The sequence below is a fragment of the Bombina bombina genome, chromosome 6, assembly GCF_027579735.1.
Source record: "Bombina bombina isolate aBomBom1 chromosome 6, aBomBom1.pri, whole genome shotgun sequence".
Classification (NCBI taxonomy): Eukaryota; Metazoa; Chordata; class Amphibia; order Anura; family Bombinatoridae; genus Bombina; species Bombina bombina.
In genome coordinates, this window is record NC_069504.1 from 806,509,854 (window position 1) to 806,533,568 (window position 23,715).

The 23,715-nt window shown below is 39.9% G+C and overlaps 1 protein-coding gene across 1 annotated transcript in view; it reads left to right on the forward strand.

The window, feature by feature from the left end:
* The window catches only part of OGDH (oxoglutarate dehydrogenase), a 281,110-nt gene that overhangs the window by 111,334 nt on the left and 146,061 nt on the right, over positions 1 to 23,715 (forward strand). The window contains exons 5-8 of the mRNA XM_053718145.1: positions 10,937 to 11,052; positions 11,252 to 11,406; positions 11,607 to 11,753; positions 19,557 to 19,647. Of these exons, the coding sequence (XP_053574120.1) occupies positions 10,937 to 11,052; positions 11,252 to 11,406; positions 11,607 to 11,753; positions 19,557 to 19,647 (509 nt within the window). The remainder of the gene's footprint in view (positions 1 to 10,936; positions 11,053 to 11,251; positions 11,407 to 11,606; positions 11,754 to 19,556; positions 19,648 to 23,715) is intronic.

Genomic DNA, 23,715 nt, shown 5'->3' on the forward strand with positions numbered 1-23,715 from the left:
CTGGGGTAAGTAAATCTTATTTTCTGTGACACTCTAAGCTATGGTTGGGCACTTTATTTATAAAGTTCTAAATATATGTATTCAAACATTTATTTGCCTTGACTCAGAATGTTCAACATTCCTTATTTTTCAGACAGTCAGTTTCATATTTGGGATAAATGCATTTGTTTCCGGCGTCATACGTGTCGCCGGAAGTTGCGTCATTTTTTGACGTTTTTTGCGTCAAAAATGTCGGCGTTCCGGATGTGGCGTCATTTTTGGCGCCAAAAGCATTTAGGCGCCAAATAATGTGGGCGTCTTTTTTTGGCGCTAAAAAATATGGGCGTCATTTTTGTCTCCACATTATTTAAGTCTCATTATTTATTGCTTCTGGTTGCTAGAAGCTTGTTCACTGGCATTTTTTTCCCATTCCTGAAACTGTCATTTAAGGAATTTGATCAATTTTGCTTTATATGTTGTTTTTTTCTTTTACATATTGCAAGATGTTCCACGTTGCAACTGAGTCAGAAGATACTTCAGGAAAATCACTGCACAGTGCTGGAGCTACCAAGCTAAGTGTATCTGCTATAAACCTTTGGTATCTGTTTCTCCAGCTGTTATTTGTATTGCATGTCATGTCAAACTTATTAATGCAGATAAAATTTCCTTTAGTACTGTTACATTACCTGTTGCTGTTCCGTCAACATCTAATTTTCAGAGTGTTCCTGATAACATAAGAGATTTTATTTTTTAAATCCATTAAGAAGGCTATGTCTGTTATTTCTCCTTCTAGTATACATAAAAGTCTTTTAAAACTTCTCTTTTTTCAGATGAATTTTTAAATGAACATCATCATTCTGATACTGATAATGGTTCTTCTGGTTCAGAGGTTTCTGTCTCAGAGGTTGATGCTGATAAATCTTTGTATTTGTTCAAGATGGAATTTATTCGTTCTTTACTTAAAGAAGTGTTATTTGCATTAGAAATGGAGGATTCTGGTCCTCTTGATACTAAATGTAAACGTTTAAATAAGGTTTTTAAATCTCCTGTAGTTATTCCAGAAGTGTTTTATCTCCCTGATGCTATTTCTGAAGTAATTTCCAGGGAATGGAATAATTTGGGTAATTTATTTACTCCTTCTAGACGTTTAAGCAAATTATATCCTGTGCCATCTGACAGATTAGAGTTTTTTGGGACAAAAATCCCTAAGGTTATGGGGCTGTCTCTACTCCTGCTAATGTTCTACTATTCCTACGGCAGATAGTACTTCATTCAAGGATCCTTTAGATAGGAAAATTGAATCCTTTCTAAGAAAAGCTTACTTATGTTCAGGTAATCTTCTTAGACCTGCTATATTTTTAGCGGATGTTGCTGCAGCTTCAACTTTTTGGTTAAAAGCTTTAGCGCAACAAGTAACAGATCATAATTTTATAGCATTATTATTATTCTATAACATGCTAATAATTTTATTGGTGATACCATCTTTTGATATCATTAGAGTTGATGTCAGGTATATGTCTCTAGCTATTTTAGCTAGAAAAGCTTTATGGATTAAACTTGGAATGCTGACATGTCTTCTAAGTCAACTTTGCTTTCCCTTTCTTTCCAGGGTAAATAATCATTTTCGTTCCAAGGAACAAAAGCCTGATCCTTCATCCTCAGGAGCGGTATCAGTTTGGAAACTATTTCCAGTTTGGAATATATCCAAGCCTTATAGAAACCTATAGCCAGCTCCTAAGTACCTATGAAGGTGCGGCCCTTATTCCAGCTCAGCTGGTATGGGGCAGATTACGTTTTCTTCAAAGAAATTTGGATCAATTCCGTTCTTAATCTCTGGTTTCAGAAACATTGTTTCAGAAAGGTACAGAATTGGCTTCAAGTTAAGGCCTCTTGCTAAGAGATTCTTTTCTTTCCCGTGTCCCAGTTAACACAGCAAAGGCTCAGCATTTCTGAAATGTGTTTCAGATCTAGAGTTGGCTGGAGTATTTATGCCAGTTCCAGTTCTGGAACAGGGGCTGGGGTTTTATTTTATCTCTTCATTGTACCAAAGAAGGTCAATTCCTTCAGACCAGTTCCGGATCTATCATTATTGAATCGTTATGTTAGGATACCAACATTCAAGATGGTTACTGTAGGACTATCCTGCCTTTTGTTTAGCAAGGGCATTATATGTCTACAATAGATTTACAGGATGTGTATCTGCATATTCCGATTCATCCAGATCACTTTTAGTGTCTGAGATTCTCTTTTTAGACAAGCATTACCAGTTTTGTGGCTCTACCGTTTGGCCTAGCCTCAGTTCCAAGAATTTTTTTCAAAGATTCTCGGTGCCCTTCTTTCTGTATTCAGAGAATAGGGTTTTGGTATTTCCTTATTTGGACGATATCTTGGTACTTGCTCAGTCTTCTCATTTTCGAAGAATCTCATACGAATCGACTTGTGTTGTTTCTTCAAGTTCATGGTTGGAGGATCAATTTACCAATCAGTTCATTGATTCCTCAGACAAGGGTAACCTTTTTAGGTTTCTAGATAAATTCAGTGTCTATGACTCTGTCCTTGTCAGACAAGAGAAGTTTAACATTGATATCAGCTTGTCAAAACCTTCAGTCACAATCATTCCCTTTGGTAGCCTTATGCATGGAAATGTTGGGTCTTAGGACTGCCGCATCCGATGCGATCTCCTTTGCTCGTTTTCAAATGCGACCTCTTCAGCTCTGTATGCTGAACCAATGGTGCAGGGATTACTCAAAGATATCTCAATTAATATCTTTAAACCGATTTTACGACACTCTCTGACATGGTGGACAGATCACCATCGTTTAGTTCAGGGGGCTTCTTTGTTCTTCCGACCTGGACTATAATCTCAACAGATGCAAGTCTTACAGGTTGGGGAGCTGTGTGGGGGTATCTGACGGCACAGGGGGTTTGGGAATCTCAGGAGGTGAGATTTCCGATCAATATTTTGGAACTCCGTGCAATTTTCAGAGCTCCTCAGTCTTGGCCTCTTCTGAAGAGAGAGTTGTTCATTTGTTTTCAGATAGACAATGTCACAACTGTGGCATACATCAATCATCAAGGAGGGACTCACAGTCCTCTGGCTATGAAAGAAGTATCTCAAATTTTGGTTTGGGCGGAATCCAGCTCCTGTCTAATCTCTGCGGTTCATATCCCAGGTATGGACAATTGGAAAGCGGATTATCTCAGTCGCCAAACGTTGCATCCGGGCGAATGGTCTCTTCACCCAGAGGTATTTCTTCAGATTGTTCAAATGTGGGAACTTCCAGAAATAGATCTGATGGCTTCTCATCTAAACAAGAAACTTCCCAGGTATCTGTACAGATCCCGGGATCCTCAGGCGGAGGCAGTGGATGCATTATCACTTCCTTGGAAGTATCATCCTGCCTATATCTTTCCGCCTCTAGTTCTTCTTCCAAGAGTAATCTCCAAGATTCTGAAGGAATACTCGTTTGTTCTGCTGGTAGCTCCGGCATGGCCTCACAGGTTTTGGTATGCGGATCTTGTCCGGATGGCCTCTTGCCAACCGTGGACTCTTCCGTTAAGACTAGACCATTTGTCTCAAGGTCCTTTTTTCCATCAGGATCTGAAATCCTTAAATTTAAAGGTATGGAGATTGAACGCTTGATTCTTGGTCAAAGAGGTTTCTCTGACTCTGTGATTAATACTATGTTACAGGCTCGTAAATCTGTATCCAGAGAGATATATTATAGAGTCTGGAAGACTTATATTTTTTGGTGTCTTTCTCATCATTTTTCTTGGCATTCTTTTAGAATACCGAGAATATTACAGTTTCTTCAGGATGGTTTAGATAAGGGTTTGTCCGCAAGTTCCTTGAAAGGTCAAATCTCTGCTCTTTCTGTTCTTTTTCACAGAAAGAGTGCTATTCTTCCTGATATTCATTGTTTTGTACAAGCTTTGGTTCGTATAAAGCCTGTCATTAAGTCAATTTCTCCTCCTTGGAGTTTGAATTTGGTTCTGGGGGCTCTTCAAGCTCCTCCATTTGAACCTATGCATTCATTGGATATTAAATTACTTTCTTGGAAAGTTTTGTTCCTTTTGGCCATCTCTTCTGCCAGAAGAGTTTCTGAATTATCTGCTCTTTCTTGTGAGTCTCCTTTTCTGATTTTTCATCAGGATAAGGCGGTGTTGCGAACTTCTTTTAAATTTTTACCTAAGTTGTGAATTCCAACAACATTAGTAGAGACATTGTGGTTCCTTCATTATGTCTTAATCCTAAGAATTCTAAGGAGAAATCGTTGCATTCTTTGGATGTTATTAGAGCTTTGAAATATTATGTTGAAGCTACTAAGTCTTTCCGAAAAACTTCTAGTTTATTTGTTATCTTTTCCGGTTTTAGAAAGGCCAGAAAACTTCTGCCATTTCTTTGCCATCTTGGTTGAAATCTTTTCATCTTGCCTATGTTGAGTCGGGTAAGACTCCGCCTCATAGGATTAAAGCTCATTCTACTAGGTCAGTTTCTACTTCCTGGGCGTTTAGGAATGAAGCTTCGGTTGATCAGATTTGCAAAGCGGCAACTTGGTCCTCTTTGCATTCTTTTACCAAATTCTACCATTTTGTTGTATTTTCTTCTTCTGAAGCAGTTTTTGGTAGAAAAGTACTTCAGGTAGCGGTTTCAGTTTGAATCTTCTGCTTATGTTTTTCATTAAACTTTATTTTGGGTGTGGATTATTTTCAGCAGGAATTGGCTGTCTTTATTTTATCCCTCCCTCTCTAGTGACTCTTGTGTGGAAAGATCCACATCTTGGGTAGTCATTATCCCATACGTCACTAGCTCATGGACTCTTGCTAATTACATGAAAGAAAACATAATTTATGTAAGAACTTACCTGATAAATTCATTTCTTTCATATTAGCAAGAGTCCATGAGGCCCGCCCTTTTTTGTGGTGTTTATGATTTTTTTGTATAAAGCACAATTATTCCAATTCCTTATTTTATATGCTTTCGCACTTTTTTCTTATCACCCCACTTCTTGGCTATTCGTTAAACTGAATTGTGGGTGTGGTGAGGGGTGTATTTATAGGCATTTTAAGGTTTGGGAAACTTTGCCCCTCCTGGTAGGAATGTATATCCCATACGTCACTAGCTCATGGACTCTTGCTAATATGAAAGAAATGAATTTATCAGGTAAGTTCTTACATAAATTATGTTTTTTGACTTGACTGTCCCTTTAAGTGAAATCTCATGAGATCACAGCAAAACAATGCATGACCTCATCACTGCTGTTGCTGATTGGTTATTGTTGTTTGTTTTCCAATTTGCAGCTTTACAGCAGCTCTTAACTGTTCACAGAGCACTTACTCTGGTGAGCTGAAGAAATTTTGAGGTCAAAGATCTTCCCTTTTTACATAGATGTTAAGGTGATATTTTCTTGACCGCTTTTTCCAGATATGCTGCATCACTTTCAAGTGATTAGCATATTAATATTTTGTCCCTTTAAGTCATACAGATGAGAGAGTTTACTCTAGTCAAGGCTTTGTACAAATTCAACTTTGCCATCACTTCACTTAATATGTAAATACAATGGAGAATAGGCAAACTGGTCCTTTATTATCTGTCTTTACAAAACTAAATTCAAAAACTTAAGTACGCACAGTTTAAAGGGACAGTCAAGTCCAAAAAAACTTTCATGATTCAGATTGGGCATGTAATTTTAAACAACTTCCCAATTTACTTTTATCACCAATTTTGCTTTGTTCTCTTGGTATTCTTAGTTGAAAGCTAAACTTAGTAGGTTCATATGCTAATTTCTTAGACCTTGAAGACTGCCTCTAATCTGAATGCATTTTGACCACTATAGGGCATTAGTTCATGTGTTTCATATAGATAACATTGAGCTCACGCACGTTAAGTGACCTAGGAGTGAGCACTGATTGGCTAAAATGCAAGTCTGTCAAAAGAAGTTAAATAAGGGGGCAGTCAACAGAAGCTTAGTTACAAGGCAATCACAGAGGTAAGTGTATTATTATAACTGTTGGTTATGCAAAACTGGGGAATGGGTAATAAAGGGATTATCTTTCTTTTTAAACAACAAAAATACTGGTGTTGACTGTCCTTTTAACTATTCTGATGTTACCTTCAAACAGCTATAGCATTTGGGATTCCCTTTTCTTGCCAGCTTCTTTTACAACCTGTTGTAGTATCTGTCTGCTGCGGGCTTTGTCCGATTTCCCTCTCTCCTGCTTTTGGTCGTACAAGGTGCAGATAGTGCAAAGTCTGCCTGCTGCTTATGACACCACTTGTATAGGGTCAGAAACCTCAGGAGCAAGAACTTAGGTGCCTCATTTTACACCTTGTGGACTCTGCACCCAGGAGTAATCTCTGTTATTGGTCAGAACTTAATGCACGCCATAAAATGTATGTATTAGTCCTGCTCAAGAATTATGGCTTGGAGTTGTGAAGGATTCTTATCATGTTCTACTGTGTACGTAAAATAATTTAAAGCCACAATTCCTCTCTCTTGCTTTTTTCTGCTCTCTCTCTTTAAAGCATACAGTATGGTATGAGAGTACCTGATAAGGCTGCTACAACTCTTAAAGGGACAGTTTACCCAAAAATTTTCTCACCTTTAAATTGTTCTCAAAGATCCATTTTACCTGCTGGAGTGTATTAAATTGTTTACATGTAGCTCCTTTACCCTTCTTTCAGCATTTGAAATAGCTAATTTAACCTGTGGTATCCCCACCTATACTGAAATTCTCTATACTGGAGTCTCAACTATTGACAAACTATGTAAACTCAGCCAGCAGAAGAAATCACACTTCCAGTGGGGTGCAGGACAGTTAAGTAATAAAGTGTTAATTTTCAATTCTTCTCTCAAGTTTTTAACGTTAGTTTACTGACAAATATACGATAAGGAAGCTAGTGTGTGTACACAAAGTGATAACATAAAAAATATTTTACCTGCAAGCTCAACCCACTGTAAATAGTCTGTGGTTTAAAAGCAGAAAACAAGCAATTTCATATACACAAATAAACCTGAAAGTGCAATTTCTCATACATTTTATACTCTGCAACAGTCATTGAAAATACATTAATGGAAAAACAATTTTACAGTGTACTGTCCCTTTAAAACATACTAATGTTTATCTCTCTGTCACTCGTTCTTTCTCTCACTCACTTTCTCACTCGCTTTCTTCTTTCCTTTTTTTTTGGCTTCTAAATTTTAAATAATTAGTTAACCCCTGGGATAAAGCATTAGAAAACGTTTGTAATATAAATTATTCAGTTATCTCTCATTGTAGTTGAACTCTTATCCTCTGTCTGATTAGGTACATTTTTAGCTAAAACGCATTTTCTATCTTATATAATTGATTTGCTTAATGGTACATTGAACCCTTTTAGATTGATACCCTAGTTCATATATAATAGTCAGTAACGGCCTCAGTAGTTATACTGTGCTTTGAAAACATTCTGCATTTTTTTCATGTTTAATGTCCCTTTCAATTTGAAAAAGACATTTTGTAGTAGTAAAGCTACACAATATTTATTCATTTAACATTTTTTTACTCTGCTGATCATTTTGAAAATAAAAATAAATAAAATCCATGAGTTGACATTAAACTCAAAGGACCTTATCTTGTAGTAGCAATTGTCTGATTTGCTTGTGAGGGAAACGGCTGTATATGTTGCTGCCACCAGTTTCAGAAGAGGATGTCTCAACAGGAGTTTTCCAATAGGATCAATCATGTCCTTCATAAACATTGCTGTTAAACACTTTTATTTACTTTTCAAAAGTAGCTGTGCTATTTTCTACATTGAAGACTTCCTATGAACTTGAATACTTTGCCAACTGGATTGACTTTAAAGTGATGGTAAACTTTAGCTAATCAAATGTCATAAATGTAATCTTTTCCATTAAAATAGTATGTGTACTTTTAATATGTCACTCTTTAAGCCTAACCCGTTAAAAGCCCTTAGGAAGCTTATGTAGAGTGGGTGGGACTGCTCTCTGTCCCAGCTAAAAGAGGAAATGAAGGGGGCGGAGGAACAGAAGATATATACACTTTTTAAAAAATAATTATGCATTCCTAAAGTCTGAAATTTACTATCACTTTAAGATCATCGAATACCGTTTTTATATAGCAAAAAAATAAAAACGCCCCAGATGCTTCCTGATTTACTTTTGAAAATGTTATGAAAGTCCGCTTCCTACGGTAGTAAATTATATGCATCTGCCAATTTGTGTTGATTTACAGTAGGACCAGCTGTCAATTTACCTTTTCTTGAATTAAAAGGTTCATTATGATTTTTTTCCTATAATATATGGGCCATCTTCTAACAACATCTTTCTGCTAGTTTCTCACTATTTGTGATCTGTGGTTTAGTGAACCCGCCACTGGATGGGCATCACATTTGCTTCAAGAGACTAAATACATTTAATCTACACCACTAGAAATATTTTAAAGGACATGAAATTCTTTCATGATTCAGATAGAGCATATATTTTAAAGGGACAGTCTAGGCCAAAATAAACTTTCATGATTCAGATAGAGCATGTAATTTTAAACAATTTTCATATTTACTTTTATCACCAATTTTGCTTTGTTCTCTTGGTATTCTTAGTTGAAAGCTTAACCTAGGAGGTTCATATGCTTATTTCTTAGACCTTGAAGCCCACCTCTTTCAGATTGCATTTTAACAGTTTTTCACCACTAGAGGGTGTTGGTTCACGTGTTTCATATAGATAACACTTTGCTCGTGCACGAGAATTTATCTGGGAGCAGGCACTGATTGGCTAGACTGCAAGTCTGTCAAAAGAACTGAAAAAAGGGGCAGTTTGCAGAGGCTTAGATACAAGATAATCACAGAGGTTAAAAGTATATTAATATAACTGTGTTGGTTATGCAAAACTGGGAAATGGGTAATAAATGGATTATCTATCTTTTAAAACAATAAAAATTCTGGTGTAGACAGTCCCTTTAAAGTAACATTTTTGCTTTATTCTCTTGCTATCCTTTGTTAAGGCACTACTGGGAGCTATTTGAACACATCGGTAAGCCAATGCAAGAGGCGTTTATGTGCAGCCATCAATTAGAAGCTAGCTCCTGAGCCTACCCCAAGTATACTTTTCAACAAAGGATACGAAGAGAACGAAGCAGATAAAACAAGAGAATTTGAAAGTTGTTTATGATCTAGATAGAGAATATCATTTTAAAGGAAAATGTGTGAGTTTCATGTCCCCTTTTAAAGGGACACTGAACTCAATTTTTTTTTCCTGATTCAGATAGAGCATGACATTTTAAGCAACTTTCTAATTTACTCCTATTATCAAATTTTCTTCATTCTCTTGGTATCTTTATTTGAAATGCAAGAATGTAAGTTTAGATGCCAACCCATTTTTGGTGAACAACCTGGGTTGTTCTTGCTGATTGGTGGCTACATTTATCCACCAATAAAAAGTGCTGTCCAGAGGTCTGAACCAAAAAAAAATAGCTTAGATGCCTTCTTTTTCAAATAAAGATAGCAAGAGAACGAAGGGAAATTGATAATAGGAGTAAATTAGAAAGTTAATTAAAATTGCATGCTCTATCTGAATCATGAAAGAAAAAATTTGGGTTCAGTGTCCCTTTAAATAAAATCAACATTTATTTCATTTAAATCTCATGAACAGATCTCTTGCTGTTATGGCAACATGTCCTACAGGTCTTTCAGGTTGAGATGATGTAAAAAAAAAAGCCTGGGGAAAATATTAATGGAGCAAAAATGATATTAAAGGGCCACTAAAAAGTTCTGAAGAATGCGCCACACGTTGCATTATTTAATGGCTGTATATACTGAAAAGTGTTCAACTCTCTTTGATAATGTTTTGCATCCCTGTATGTGTGTTTACTTACTTAGCCTGAAGTGGAAGGCTGCAAATATTTAAGCACCTAACCAACAGGGGTGCAAAGCTGTCCCTTTAAATATTTATGGTCTAAATAAAGGAAACTAGAAATACAGGGATAGGATGTATGTTTGTGGAGGTGGGGGGCAACAAAAGAGGACTAGATAAAGAGACTTAGACTAGCAGCTGAAAACAGTTAATTGTATTCAACAGCTGCAGCTACACCCTTTAAAATTAGTTAGGCCCTTTCTCCCATTACCCCCTAGACGTTGATTTTCACTGATGATTCTCGTTTACATAGCTTTTCTACAGCCAGTACTGCATTTTTGACATTTTCTGTATGGATTCAGTATGGCCGTCCGTCCAAACAGACATAAGCAGCTATAAATCAAATGACACAGCAGGTGAAATAGAGAATTGGGAACACACTCAAGAGAAGAAAGTTTATGGTACACTGTTCCTTTAAGGCAAGTATTAGGTGAGGGAAATAAAAATGGTGCACACCTCAAGCCCCTTTTTGCCTACAACTGATCTATAACCTTTATATGTGTTTTAGGAGTTTTATGTGATAGTGTAGCTAGCCGAATACCTTTCTGATCATGGAAGCTGTGTTATGTATCTGGTATATGTTGTATGTAAGGGAATGCAACTTGGTGTGCTTTAAGTTAACTGTGCAGTTAAACTAATTGATTTGGTTCAGGGGGTGAGTAATAGCAACAAACTCCATTGTTTTCATTATTAGTATATATGGCCTAATGTCGTCATTTATTCTCCCTCTCCCCCTTTTCTCTTTCACCTTGCTTGATCTTTTTCCGTTTGACCCTACGCTGCTTCACTCTTGCCTTTTTACCATTCTTTATATTTTTAAACACTTGATATTGCATCCCTAAATCCAAATAATGCAACTAACTTTTTTATTGCTTGCTAATCATTCTTATACCCTTTTGTTGTTGCATTCCATCCATAAATACTATGGATGTTGTTCAAAACCATATTCTCTGTCCTTGATATTTTTTTTTCTGCTTGTTGGGGGCTGTATCTCGCTTTTGTAACCCTGCTTGCGTCTTTCTGTCTCTGACCGCCATCCTCTTCAGGGTTTTATGGACTGGAGGAATCTGACTTGGACAAAGTCTTCCAGCTGCCAACAACAACTTTTATTGGAGGAAACGAGACAGCCCTGCCCTTGCGGGAGATCATCCGAAGGCTAGAGGTAAGTAGAGAAGGTCCAATCATCTGTCTAGTGTATGTTTTTATAACTATATTGCATTCAAAATATTACTGAATATAATATACACCAATTTAGGCAGTCATATTGTTTTAGGAGGATAGAGAAATTTAACATTCTTTCTTATCCCAGTTTGAACTTCTGGTATTCATTTTGTCTTCATCTTTTTTTTTTCTTTGGGCAGAGTGCATACTGCCAGCATATTGGCGTTGAGTTCATGTTTATTAATGACCTGGAGCAATGTCAGTGGATCAGAGAGAAGTTTGAGACTCCCAGAATCATGCAGTTCACCAGCGAGGAGAAACGTACCCTGCTCGCCAGACTTGTGCGATCCACCAGGTGGGGATATGGGACATTTTAAATTTGCTACTACTAATTACATGTGACATGGACACAAGCTTATTTCTGTTTTGGGTTTAGCGAAAAGCTCATAGTAATTTTCAACTACACTACTTCATGACTTTTCCCAATACAAAATACAATTTGATCCTTCATCTTGTTTGTGCTATGATTAAGTAAGGTAATGTCTTGTTGTGCAGGTTTGAAGAATTTCTCCATCGCAAATGGTCATCTGAGAAACGATTTGGACTTGAGGGCTGTGAGGTCCTTATTCCTGCACTGAAGACGATGATTGATAAATCCAGTGAAAACGGGGTGGATTATGTCATCATGGGGATGCCTCACAGGTATGAATCTTGACTGTATTCTACACATTTTCTGTCCTATAATTTGTTGTTTCTGATCTACATTCTGATGTGTATTTTATTCTACAGGAAAATTTGAACTTGATCATCCTATGATCAAACAAAGAAATCCCACATTTCTGTTAAACTTAACCTTGAGATCTAACATAAGCTCATATTCTGCACCTAAACTAATAATACCAGGCCCAGAGTACAAGGATGCAGATGAAGCATCAATTAGATTATGTAAGATCAGTCCAGTAAGTAGCAAATGAGGTAACTGGAAGAAGAGGTAGTACAGTGCTGTAGCAATTTGTTTATATATTAGCTTCCGTCCAAGGTATTTGGAGCATGAGGTGTACAACTGTTACAGACTGCTAAGAGCACAGTGCAGCAAGCAAAGCCAGGGTAAGGCAAAAGTATCCAGGTAGCAAGAGGTTAAGCTTGTAGCAATATACAACATTCTTGATCTGTTAATCAGGTAGAGGTATACATAAAAAGGTGTTGAACTCATCAGAAGAAATGATAATCATTACAGAGACAGATTGAGTCAGTACATAGGGCCCAGAGCAGCGTGCCAATGCAACTTTTTAAGACCACAGTCAAGCATCACCTGTCGTTGATTGTGAAATGTATGCACTGGGGAAAAAAAGGGATGATCTGCAGATTTAGAGACACTGTCAGTAATCTTATTTATTTTTTAGAAGTTTCTACTTTGAGAAGACTCCCCTTGTTTCCTCTCACTGTTTCATGTTTTTCTTTTAGCTCATTTTGGATCTCTTTGACCCCTGCCTGCTCCATATATGTGAACTTAGGAGGCACACTATGCCGCAAGCTCTCCCCATTTTTAAGGGTGTACAGCTTGGACTTAGAGACATTGAACATTTTTTATAAGCATTATATTGAGGCTATTTCCTGCCTCCCTCATGACTGTCAGTGCTGACCTGTTTGCACATTTGCAACAATTCTTCAGATACCTGCAGTGTAACCTAGGTTTCATAATGGCAGCACCCATGATTAAAGGAGGTGCATGAAATGTATTTGTTTAATGTCCCTTTTAGGTTTAGAAATGGACAGCTTTTCAGTTACTTTCCAGATCGCTGGTTTATCTTTCAAAGACTATTCTTTCCGTACTGCTGCTCAGCTCCCAGCTAATCATAACAGGACTGTGCAATTAATAACACTGACTTCACTTTCATTTTTTGACCACTGACTAGAGCAGGGTTATTAAAACAACGGGTCTTGACCCATTATTGGGTCGCAACACCATGTTTACTTGGCTGTGACTCTTTGTGTGTTATAAAGAGTGAGTGTGAGTGTGTGTGTTATTACCTAACAAAACTTTCAAGTTTGACTACAATCAAGTACGCACACATTTTAGTCACTTTGCCAAAAATTGCAGCTATCTTGTTGTATATTACTTCAGAAATTGACAGACATTAAAATAAGGTTGTGAAGGTATGTGGTATCATTTCACGGGGTCTTTGAAGAATGTCCTCTAGTCCAGAGTTCTTCAAACTTCTTTCCAAATTTAAAACGATCTCTTCCTGCTCTCCAGTTTTAGCAAACTGAGATTAAATCTCCATTCTATTTTGCATGTGTGGTGCTCTGCATTCTCTCATCTTCCAGATGGAGCAGATTTTATCATCTGTTGTGTACAGCCAGTATCCTTTTGATTTAGCTCCAGGCTTCCAGAAAGTAGCTTTCTCTTGTAAGGTGTATCCAGTCCACGGATCATCCATTACTTGTGGGATATTCTCATTCCCAACAGGAAGTTGCAAGAGGACACCCACAGCAGAGCTGTTATATAGCTCCTCCCCTCACTACCATATCCAGTCATTCTCTTGCAACTCTCAACGCGCATGGAGGTAGTAAGAGAGAGTGGTGAAAAATAGTTTATTTACTTCAATCAAAAGTTTGTTATTTTTAAATAGTACCGGAGTTGTGCTATTCTATCTCAGGCAGAGATAGAAGAAGAATCTGCCTGAGTTTTCTATGATCTTAGCAGGTTGTAACTAAGATCCATTGCTGTTCTCACATATGTCTGAGGAGAAAGGTAACTTCAGAGGGAGAATGGCGTGCAGTTTACTCTGCTATGAGGTATGTGCAGTTATAATTTTTTCTAGGATTGGAAATGCTAGAAAATGCTGCTGAGACCTGATAAATGTAAGTTAAGCCTGAATACAGTGATTTAATAACGACTGGTATCATGCTTACTCTCAGCGGTAATACCCTTATAGATATGCTATATAAAACGTTTGCTGGCATGTTTAATCGTTTTTTATATATGCTTGGTGATAAAACTTATTGGGGCCTAATTTTTTCCACATGGCTGGCTTTATTTTTGCCTAGAAACAGTTTCCTGAGGCTTTCCACTGTTGTAATATGAGTGGGAGGGGCCTATTTTAGCGCTTTTTTGTGCAGTTAAAATTACAGACTGAGACATCCAGTTTTCCTCAGAAGTTCCCTGAATGCTACAGGACATCTCTAAAGGGCCTAAAATCGTTTATTGGGGAAGGTAGGAGCCACAGTAGAGCTGTGGCAGTTTGTTGTGACTGTTAAAAAACGTCTATGTCGTTTTTTTGATCCGTTTTTTGAACTAAGGGGTTAATCATCCATTTGCAAGTGGGTGCAATGCTCTGTTAGCCTATTACATACACTGTAAAAATTTCGTTTGTGTAACTGCCTTTTTTCACTGTTTTTCAAATTTTTACAAAATTTGTTTCTCTTAAAGGCACAGTACCGTTTTTTATATTTGCTTGTTAACTTGAATTAAAGTGTTTTCCAAGCTTGCTAGTCTCATTGCTAGTCTGTATAAACATGTCTGACATAGAGGAAACTCCTTGTTCATTATGTTTAAAAGCCATGGTGGAACCCCCTCTTAGAATGTGTACCAATTGTACTGACTTCACTCTAAGCAATAAAGATCATATTCTGTCTTTAAAAAAATTATCACCAGAGGAATCTAACGAGGGGGAAGTTATGCCGACTAACTCTTCCCACGTGTCAGATCCTTTGACTCCCGCTCAAGGGACTCATGCTGAAATGGCGCCAAGTACATCTAGGGCACCCATAGCGTTTACTTTACAAGACATGGCGGCAGTCATGGATAATACACTGTCAGCGGTATTAGCCAGACTACCTGAACTTAGAGGTAAGCGAGATAGCTCTGGGGTTAGACGAAATGCAGAGCATACTGACGCTTTAAGAACCATGTCTGATACTGCCTCACAATATGCTGAAGCTGAGGAAGGAGAACTTCAGTCTGTGGGTGATGTTTCTGACTCAGGAAGAATACCTGATTCTGATATTTCTACATTTAAATTTAAGCTTGAACACCTCCGCGTATTACTTAAGGAGGTTTTAGCTGCTCTAAATGACTGTGACACAATTGCAGTGCCAGAGAAATTGTGTAGACTGGATAAATACTATGCAGTGCCGGTGTGTACTGATGTTTTTCCAATACCTAAAAGGTTTACAGAAATGATTACTAAGGAATGGGATAGACCAGGTGTGCCGTTCTCTCCCCCTCCTATTTTTAGAAAAATGTTTCCTATAGACGCCACCACACAGGACTTATGGCAGACAGTCCCTAAGGTGGAGGGAGCAGTTTCTACTTTAGCAAAGCGTACTACTATCCCTGTCGAGGACAGTTATGCTTTTTCAGATCCAATGGATAAAAAATTAGAAGGTTACCTTAAGAAAATATTTTGTCAACAAGGTTTTATCCTACAGCCCCTTGCATGCATTGCCCCTGTCACTGCTGCTGCGGCGTTCTGGTTTGAGTCTCTGGAAGAGGCCTTACAGGTAGCGACTCCATTGGATGACATACTTGGCAAACTTAGGGCACTTATGCTAGCCAATTCTTTTGTTTCTGATGCCATTGTTCATTTGACTAAACTAACGGCTAAGAATTCTGGTTTTGCTATACAGGCGCGCAGGGCGCTATGGCTTAAATCATGGTCAGCTGACGTGACTTCAAAATCTAAGCTGCTTAACATTCCCTTCAAGGGGCAGACCCTATTCGGGCCTGGTTTGAAGGAGATTATTGCTGATATCACTGGAGGAAAAGGTCATGCCCTTCCTCAGGACAGGTCCAAATCAAGGGCCAAACAGTCTAATTTTCGTGCCTTTCGAAACTTCAAGGCAGGTGCGGCATCAACCTCCTCTAATGCAAGACAAGAGGGAACTGTTGCTCAGTCCAAGGCGGTCTGGAGGCCAAACCAGACCTGGAACAAAGGTAAGCAGGCTAAAAAAACCTGCTGCTGCCTCTAAGACAGCATGAAGGAACGGCCCCCTATCCGGTAACGGATCTAGTGGGGGGCAGACTTTCACTCTTCGCCCAGGCGTGGGCAAGAGATGTTCAGGATCCCTGGGCGTTGGAAATTATATCCCAGGGATATCTTCTGGACTTCAAAGCTTCTCCCCCAAAAGGGAGATTTATCTGCAAACCAGATAAAGAGAGAGGCATTCTTACACTGTGTACGAGACCTCCTAGTTATGGGAGGGATCCATCCAGTTCCAAAAGAGGAACAAGGACAGGGTTTTTACTCAAATCTGTTTGTGGTTTCCAAAAAAGAGGGAACATTCAGACCAATTTTGGATCTAAAGATCTTAAACAAATTCCTCAGGGTTCCATCATTCAAGATGGAAACTATTCGTACCATCCTGCCTATGACTACAGTGGATCTAAAGGATGCTTATCTTCACATTCCGATACACAAAGATCATCATCGGTTTCTCAGGTTTGCCTTTCTGGACAGGCATTACCAGTTTGTAGCTCTTCCCTTTGGCTTAGCTACAGCCCCAAGAATCTTCACGAAGGTTCTAGGGTCCCTTCTGGCGGTCCTAAGGCCGCGGGGCATATCAGTGGCCCCTTATTTAGACGACATCCTGATACAGGCGTCAAACTTCCAAATTGCCAAGTCTCATACGGACATAGTACTGGCATTTCTGAGGTCGCATGGGTGGAAAGTGAACGAGGAAAAGAGTTCTCTATCCCCACTCACAAGAGTTTCCTTTCTAGGGACTCTGATAGATTCTATAGAAATGAAAATTTACCTGACTGAGTCCAGGTTATCAAAGCTTCTAAATTCCTGCCGTGTTCTTCATTCCATTCCGCGCCCTTCGGTGGCTCAGTGCATGGAAGTAATCGGCTTAATGGTAGCGGCAATGGACATAGTGCCGTTTGCACGCTTACATCTCAGATCGCTGCAACTATGCATGCTCAGTCAGTGGAACGGGGATTACACAGATTTGCCCCCTCTACTAAATATGGATCAAGAGACCAGGGATTCTCTTCTCTGGTGGCTATCTCGGGTCCATCTGTCCAAAGGTATGACCTTTCGCAGGCCAGATTGGACAATTGTGACGACAGATGCCAGCCTTCTAGGTTGGGGTGCAGTCTGGAACTCCCTGAAGGCTCAGGGATCGTGGACTCAGGAGGAGTCACTCCTTCCAATAAATATTCTGGAATTGAGAGCGATATTCAATGCTCTTCAGGCTTGGCCTCAGTTAGCAACTCTGAGGTACATCAGATTTCAGTCGGACAACATCACGACTGTGGCTTACATCAACCATCAAGGGGGAACAAGAAGTTCCCTAGCGATGTTAGAAGTCTCAAAGATAATTCGCTGGGCGGAGATTCACTCCTGCCACCTATCAGCTATCCATATCCCAGGTGTAGAGAACTGGGAGGCGGATTTTCTAAGTCGACAGACTTTTCATCCGGGGGAGTGGGAACTCCATCCGGAGGTGTTTGCACAAGTGATTCATCGCTGGGGCAAACCAAAACTGGATCTCATGGCGTCTCGACAGAACGCCAAGCTTCCTTGTTACGGATCCAGGTCCAGGGACCCCAGGGCGACGCTGATAGATGCTCTAGCAGCGCCCTGGTCTTTCAACCTGGCTTATGTGTTTCCACCGTTTCCTCTGCTCCCTCGACTGATTGCCAAGATCAAGCAGGAGAGAGCATCTGTGATTTTAATAGCGCCTGCGTGGCCACGCAGGACCTGGTATGCAGATCTAGTGGACATGTCATCCTTTCCACCATTGACTCTGCCTCTGAGACAGGACCTTCTACTTCAGGGTCCTTTCCACCATCCAAATCTAATTTCTCTGAGACTGACTGCATGGAGATTGAACGCTTGATTTTATCAAAGCGTGGCTTCTCCGAGTCAGTCATTGATACCTTTAATACAGGCACGAAAGCCTGTCACCAGGAAAATTTACCATAAGATATGGCGTAAAAATCTTTATTGGTGTGAATCCAAGGGTTACTCATGGAGTAAGGTCAGGATTCCCAGGATATTATCTTTTCTCCAAGAAGGCTTGGAAAAAGGTTTGTCTGCTAGTTCCTTAAAGGGACAGATTTCTGCTCTGTCTATTCTTTTACACAAGCGTCTGGCAGATGTTCCAGACGTTCAGGCATTTCGTCAGGCTTTAGTCAGAATCAAGCCTGTGTTTAAACCTGTTGCTCCACCATGGAGCTTAAATTTGGTTCTTAAGGTTCTTCAAGGAGTTCCGTTTGAACCTCTTCATTCCATAGATATCAAACTTTTATCTTGTAAAGTCCTTTTTTTGGTAGCTATTTCCTCGGCTCGTAGAGTCTCCGAGTTATCTGCCTTACAATGTGATTCTCCTTATCTGATTTTTCATTCTGATAAGGTAGTCCTGCGTACCAAACCTGGGTTTTTACCTAAGGTGGTATCTAACAAGAATATCAATCAAGAGATTGTTGTTCCATCCTTGTGTCCTAATCCTTCTTTGAAGAAGGAACACCTATTACACAATCTGGACGTGGTTCGTGCTTTAAAGTTTTACTTACAAGCTACTAAAGATTTTCGTCAAACATCTTCTTTGTTTTTTGTCTACTCTGGACAGAGGAGAGGTCAAAAGGCTTCGGCAACCTCTCTTTCTTTTTGGCTAAGAAGCATAATACGCTTAGCCTATGAGACTGCTGGACAGCAGCCTCCTGAAAGGATTACAGCTCATTCCACTAGAGCTGTGGCTTCCACTTGGGCCTTTAAAAATGAGGCTTCTGTTGAACAGATTTGCAAGGCGGCGACTTGGTCTTCGCTTCATACTTTTTCAAAATTTTACAAATTTGATACTTTTGCTTCTTCGGAGGCTATTTTTGGGAGAAAGGTTTTACAGGCAGTGGTACCTTCCGTTTAAGTACCTGCCTTGTCCCTCCCTTCATCCGTGTACTTTAGCTTTGGTATTGGTATCCCACAAGTAATGGATGATCCGTGGACTGGATACACCTTACAAGAGAAAACACAATTTATGCTTACCTGATAAATTTATTTCTCTTGTGGTGTATCCAGTCCACGGCCCGCCCTGTCATTTTAAGGCAGGTCATTTTTAAATTTAAACTACAGTCACCACTGCACCCTATGGTTTCTCCTTTCTCTGCTTGTTTTCGGTCGAATGACTGGATATGGTAGTGAGGGGAGGAGCTATATAACAGCTCTGCTGTGGGTGTCCTCTTGCAACTTCCTGTTGGGAATGAGAATATCCCACAAGTAATGGATGATCCGTGGACTGGATACACCACAAGAGAAATAAATTTATCAGGTAAGCATAAATTGTGTTTTACTTGGTTACAGTTTTTATTGAGAGCAGTTCATTGAATTTTCCAGAGGATCAAGGATCATTCAGACCAGTGCCACACACGTATTGCCACAGCTCTCTTTCTGTTTTCACTATCTCTTCTTACCTTATTTATCATAAAGTCTATTTGTTCACTTTATTATGGGCTGTCCTCTGGTCATTGTCATTTATCATTGTTGATTTGTCCTATAGGGGTCGCTTAAATGTTATGGCAAATGTAATCAGGAAGGAGCTGGAACAAATTTTCTGTCAGTTTGATTCAAAGTTGGAAGCTGCAGATGAGGTAAGTGTTTATTTGGTAGTATTTTAAGCCATAGTAACTTCATATAACTATAGATGACTGTAGAAATGAATCCAAGGGACATAGTTGTTGGAAGTTAGTCAGTAAGTGATGCTGTTTAAAGGGACAGTCTAGTCAAAAATAAACTTTCATGAATCAGATAGGGCATTTAATTTTAAACAACTTTCCAATTTACTTTTATCAGTTTTTCTTTGTTCTCTTGGAATTCTTAGTTTAAAGCTAAACCAAGGTAGGCTCATATGCTAATTTCTAAGCCTTTTAAATCCCCCTCTTAGTTTAATGCATTTTTACATTTTTCTCCAACATAGGTGTGTCCGGTCCACGGCGTCATCCTTACTTGTGGGATATTCTCTTCCCCAACAGGAAATGGCAAAGAGCCCAGCAAAGCTGGTCACATGATCCCTCCTAGGCTCCGCCTACCCCAGTCATTCTCTTTGCCGTTGTACAGGCAACATCTCCACGGAGATGGCTTAGAGTTTTTTAGTGTTTAACTGTAGTTTTTATTATTCAATCAAGAGTTTGTTATTTTGAAATAGTGCTGGTATGTACTATTTACTCAGAAACAGAAAAGAGATGAAGATTTCTGTTTGTATGAGGAAAATGATTTTAGCACCGTAACTAAAATCCATGGCTGTTCCACACAGGACTGTTGAGAGCAATTAACTTCAGTTGGGGGAACAGTGTGCAGTCTCTTACTGCTTGAGGTATGACACATTCTAACAAGACGATGTAATGCTGGAAGCTGTCATTTTCCCTATGGGATCCGGTAAGCCATGTTTATTAAGATAGTAAATAAGGGCTTCACAAGGGCTTATTAAGACTGTAGACTTTTTCTGGGCTAAATCGATTCATTATTAACACATATTTAGCCTTGAGGAATCATTTATTCTGGGTATTTTGATATGATTATATCGGCAGGCACTGTTTTTGACACCTTATTCTTTAGGGGCTTTCCCTAATCATAGTCAGAGCCTCATTTTCGCGCCGGTATGGCGCACTTGTTTTTGAGGACAGCATGGCATGCAGCTGCATGTGTGTGGAGCTCTGATACATAGAAAGGTCTTTCTGAAGGCATCATTTGGTATCGTATTCCCCTTTGGGCTTGGTTGGGTCTCAACAAAGCAGATTCCAGGGACTGTAAAGGGGTTAAATATAAAAACGGCTCCGGTTCCGTTATTTTAAGGGTTAAAGCTTCCAAATTTGGTGTGCAATACTTTTAAGGCTTTAAGACACTGTGGTGAAATTTTGGTGAATTTTGAACAATTCCTTCATACTTTTTCGCAATTGCAGTAATAAAGTGTGTTTAGTTTAAAATTTAAAGTGACAGTAACGGTTTTATTTTAAAACGTTTTTTGTGCTTTGTTATCAAGTTTATGCCTGTTTAACATGTCTGAACTACCAGATAGATTGTGTTCTGACTGTGGGGAAACCAAGGTTCCTTCTCATTTAACTATATGTATTTTATGTCATAAAAAAATTTAGTAAAAATGATGCCCAAGATGATTCCTCAAGTGAGGGGAGTAAGCATGGTACTGCATCATCCCCTCCTTCGTCTACACCAGTCTTGCCCATACAGGAGGCCCCTAGTACATCTAGTGCGCCAATACTCCTTACTATGCAACATTTAACGGCTGTAATGGATAATTCTATCAAAAACATTTTAGCCAATATGCCCACTTATCAGTGAAAGCGCGACTGCTCTGTTTTAGAAAATTCTGTAGAGCATGAGAACGCTGATGATATGGTTTCTGAAGGGCCCCTACACCAGTCTGAGGGGGCCAGGGAGGTTTTGTCTGAGGGAGAAATTTCAGATTCAGGAAACATTTCTCAACAAGCTGAACCTGATGTGATTACTTTTAAATTTAAGTTGGAACATCTCCGCGCTCTGCTTAAGGAGGTGTTATCCAATTTGGATGATTGTGATTATCTGGTCATTCCAGAACCACTATGTAAAATGGAAAAGTTCTTAGAGGCCCCGGGGCCCCCCGAAGCTTTTCCTATATCCAAGCGGGTGGCGTACATTGTTAGTACAGAATGGGACAGGCCCGGTATACCTTTAGTACCTCCCCCCATATTTATAAAATTGTTTTCCTATAGTCGACACCAGAAAGGACTGATGGCAGACAGTCCCCAAGGTCGAGGGGGCGGTTTCTACTCTACACAAGCGCGCCACTATACCCATAGAAGATAGTTGTGCTTTCCAAGATCCTATGGATAAAAAATTAGAAGGCCTGCTAAAGATGTTTGTTCAGCAAGGTTCCCTTCTACAACCAATTGCATGCATTGTCCCTGTCACTGCAGCCGCGTGTTTCTAGTTTGATGAGCTAGGAAAGGCGATTATTAGTAATTCTTCTTCTTATAAGGAGATTATGGACAGAATTCGTGCTCTTAAATTGGCTAATTCTTTCACCCTAGACGCCACCTTGCAATTTGCTAGGTTAGCGGCGAAAAAATTCTGGGTTTGCTATTGTGGCGCAGAGCGCTTTGGTTAAAATCTTGGGCAGCGGATGCGTCTTCCAAGAACAAATTGCTTGACATTCCTTTCAAGGGGAAAACACTCTTTGGCCCTGACTTGAAAGAGATTATCTCTGATATCACTGGGGGCAAGGGCCACGCCCTTCCTCAGGATAGGTCTTTTCAAGACCAAAAATAAACCTAAGTTTCGTCCCTTTCGCAGAAACGGATCAGCCCCAAGGGCTACGTCCTCTAAGCAGGAAGGTAATACTTCTCAAGCCAATCCAGCCTGGAGACCTATGCAAGGCTGGAACAAAGGAAAGCAGGCCAGGAAACCTGCCACTGCTACCAAGACAGCATGAAATGCGGGCCCCCGATCCGGGACCGGATCTGGTGGGGGGCAGACTCTCTCTCTTCGCTCAGGCTGGGGCAAGAGATGTTCTGGACCCTTGGGCGCTAGAAATAGTCTCCCAAGGTTATTCTCTGGTGTTCAAGGGGCTTCCTCCAAGGGGGAGGTTCCACAGGTCTCAGTTGTCTTCAGACCACATAAGAAGACAGGCATTCTTACATTGGGTAGAAGACCTGCTAAAAATGGGAGTGATTCATCCTGTTCCATTAGGAGAACAAGGGATGGGGTTCTACTCCAATCTGTTCATAGTTCCCAAAAAAGAGGGAACGTTCAGACCAATCTTAGATCTCAAGATCTTGAACAAGTTTCTCAAGGTTCCATCGTTCAAGATGGAAACCATTCGAACACTTCTTCCTTCCATCCAGGAAGGTCAATTCATGACCAAGGTGGATTTCAAGGATGCGTATCTACATATTCCTATCCACAAGGAACATCATCGGTTCCTAAGGTTTGAATTCCTGGACAAGCATTTCCAGTTCGTGGCGTTTTCTTTCGGATTAGCCACTGCTCCTAGGATTTTCTCATAGGTACTAGGGTCCCTTCTGGCGGTGCTAAGACCAAGGGGCATTGCTGTAGTACCTTACTTGGACGACATTCTGATTCGAGCGTCGTCCCTTCCTCAAGTAAAGGCTCACACGGACATTGTCCTGGCCTTTCTCAGATCTCACGGATGGAAAGTGAACGTGGAAAAGAGTTCTCTATCTCCGTCAACGAGGGTTCCCTTCTTGGGAACTATAATAGACTCCTTAGAAATGAGGATTTTTCTGACAGAAGCCAGAAAAACAAAACTTCTAGACTCTTGTCGGATACTTCATTCCGTTCCTCTTCCTTCCATAGCGCAGTGCATGGAAGTGATAGGTTTGATGGTAGCGGCAATGGACATAGTTTCCTTTTGTGCGCATTCATCTAAGACCATTACAACTGTTCCTGCTCAGTCAGTGGAATGGGGACTATTCAGACTTGTCTCCGAAGATACAAGTAAATCAGAGGACCAGAGACTCATTCCGTTGGTGGCTGTCCCTGGACAACCTGTCACAAGGGATGACCTTCCGCAGACCAGAGTGGGTCATTGTCACGACCGACGCCAGTCTGATGGGCTGGGGCGCGGTCTGGGGATCCCTGAAAGCTCAGGGTCTTTGGTCTCGGGTAGAATCTCTTCTACCGATAAATATTCTGGAACTGAGAGC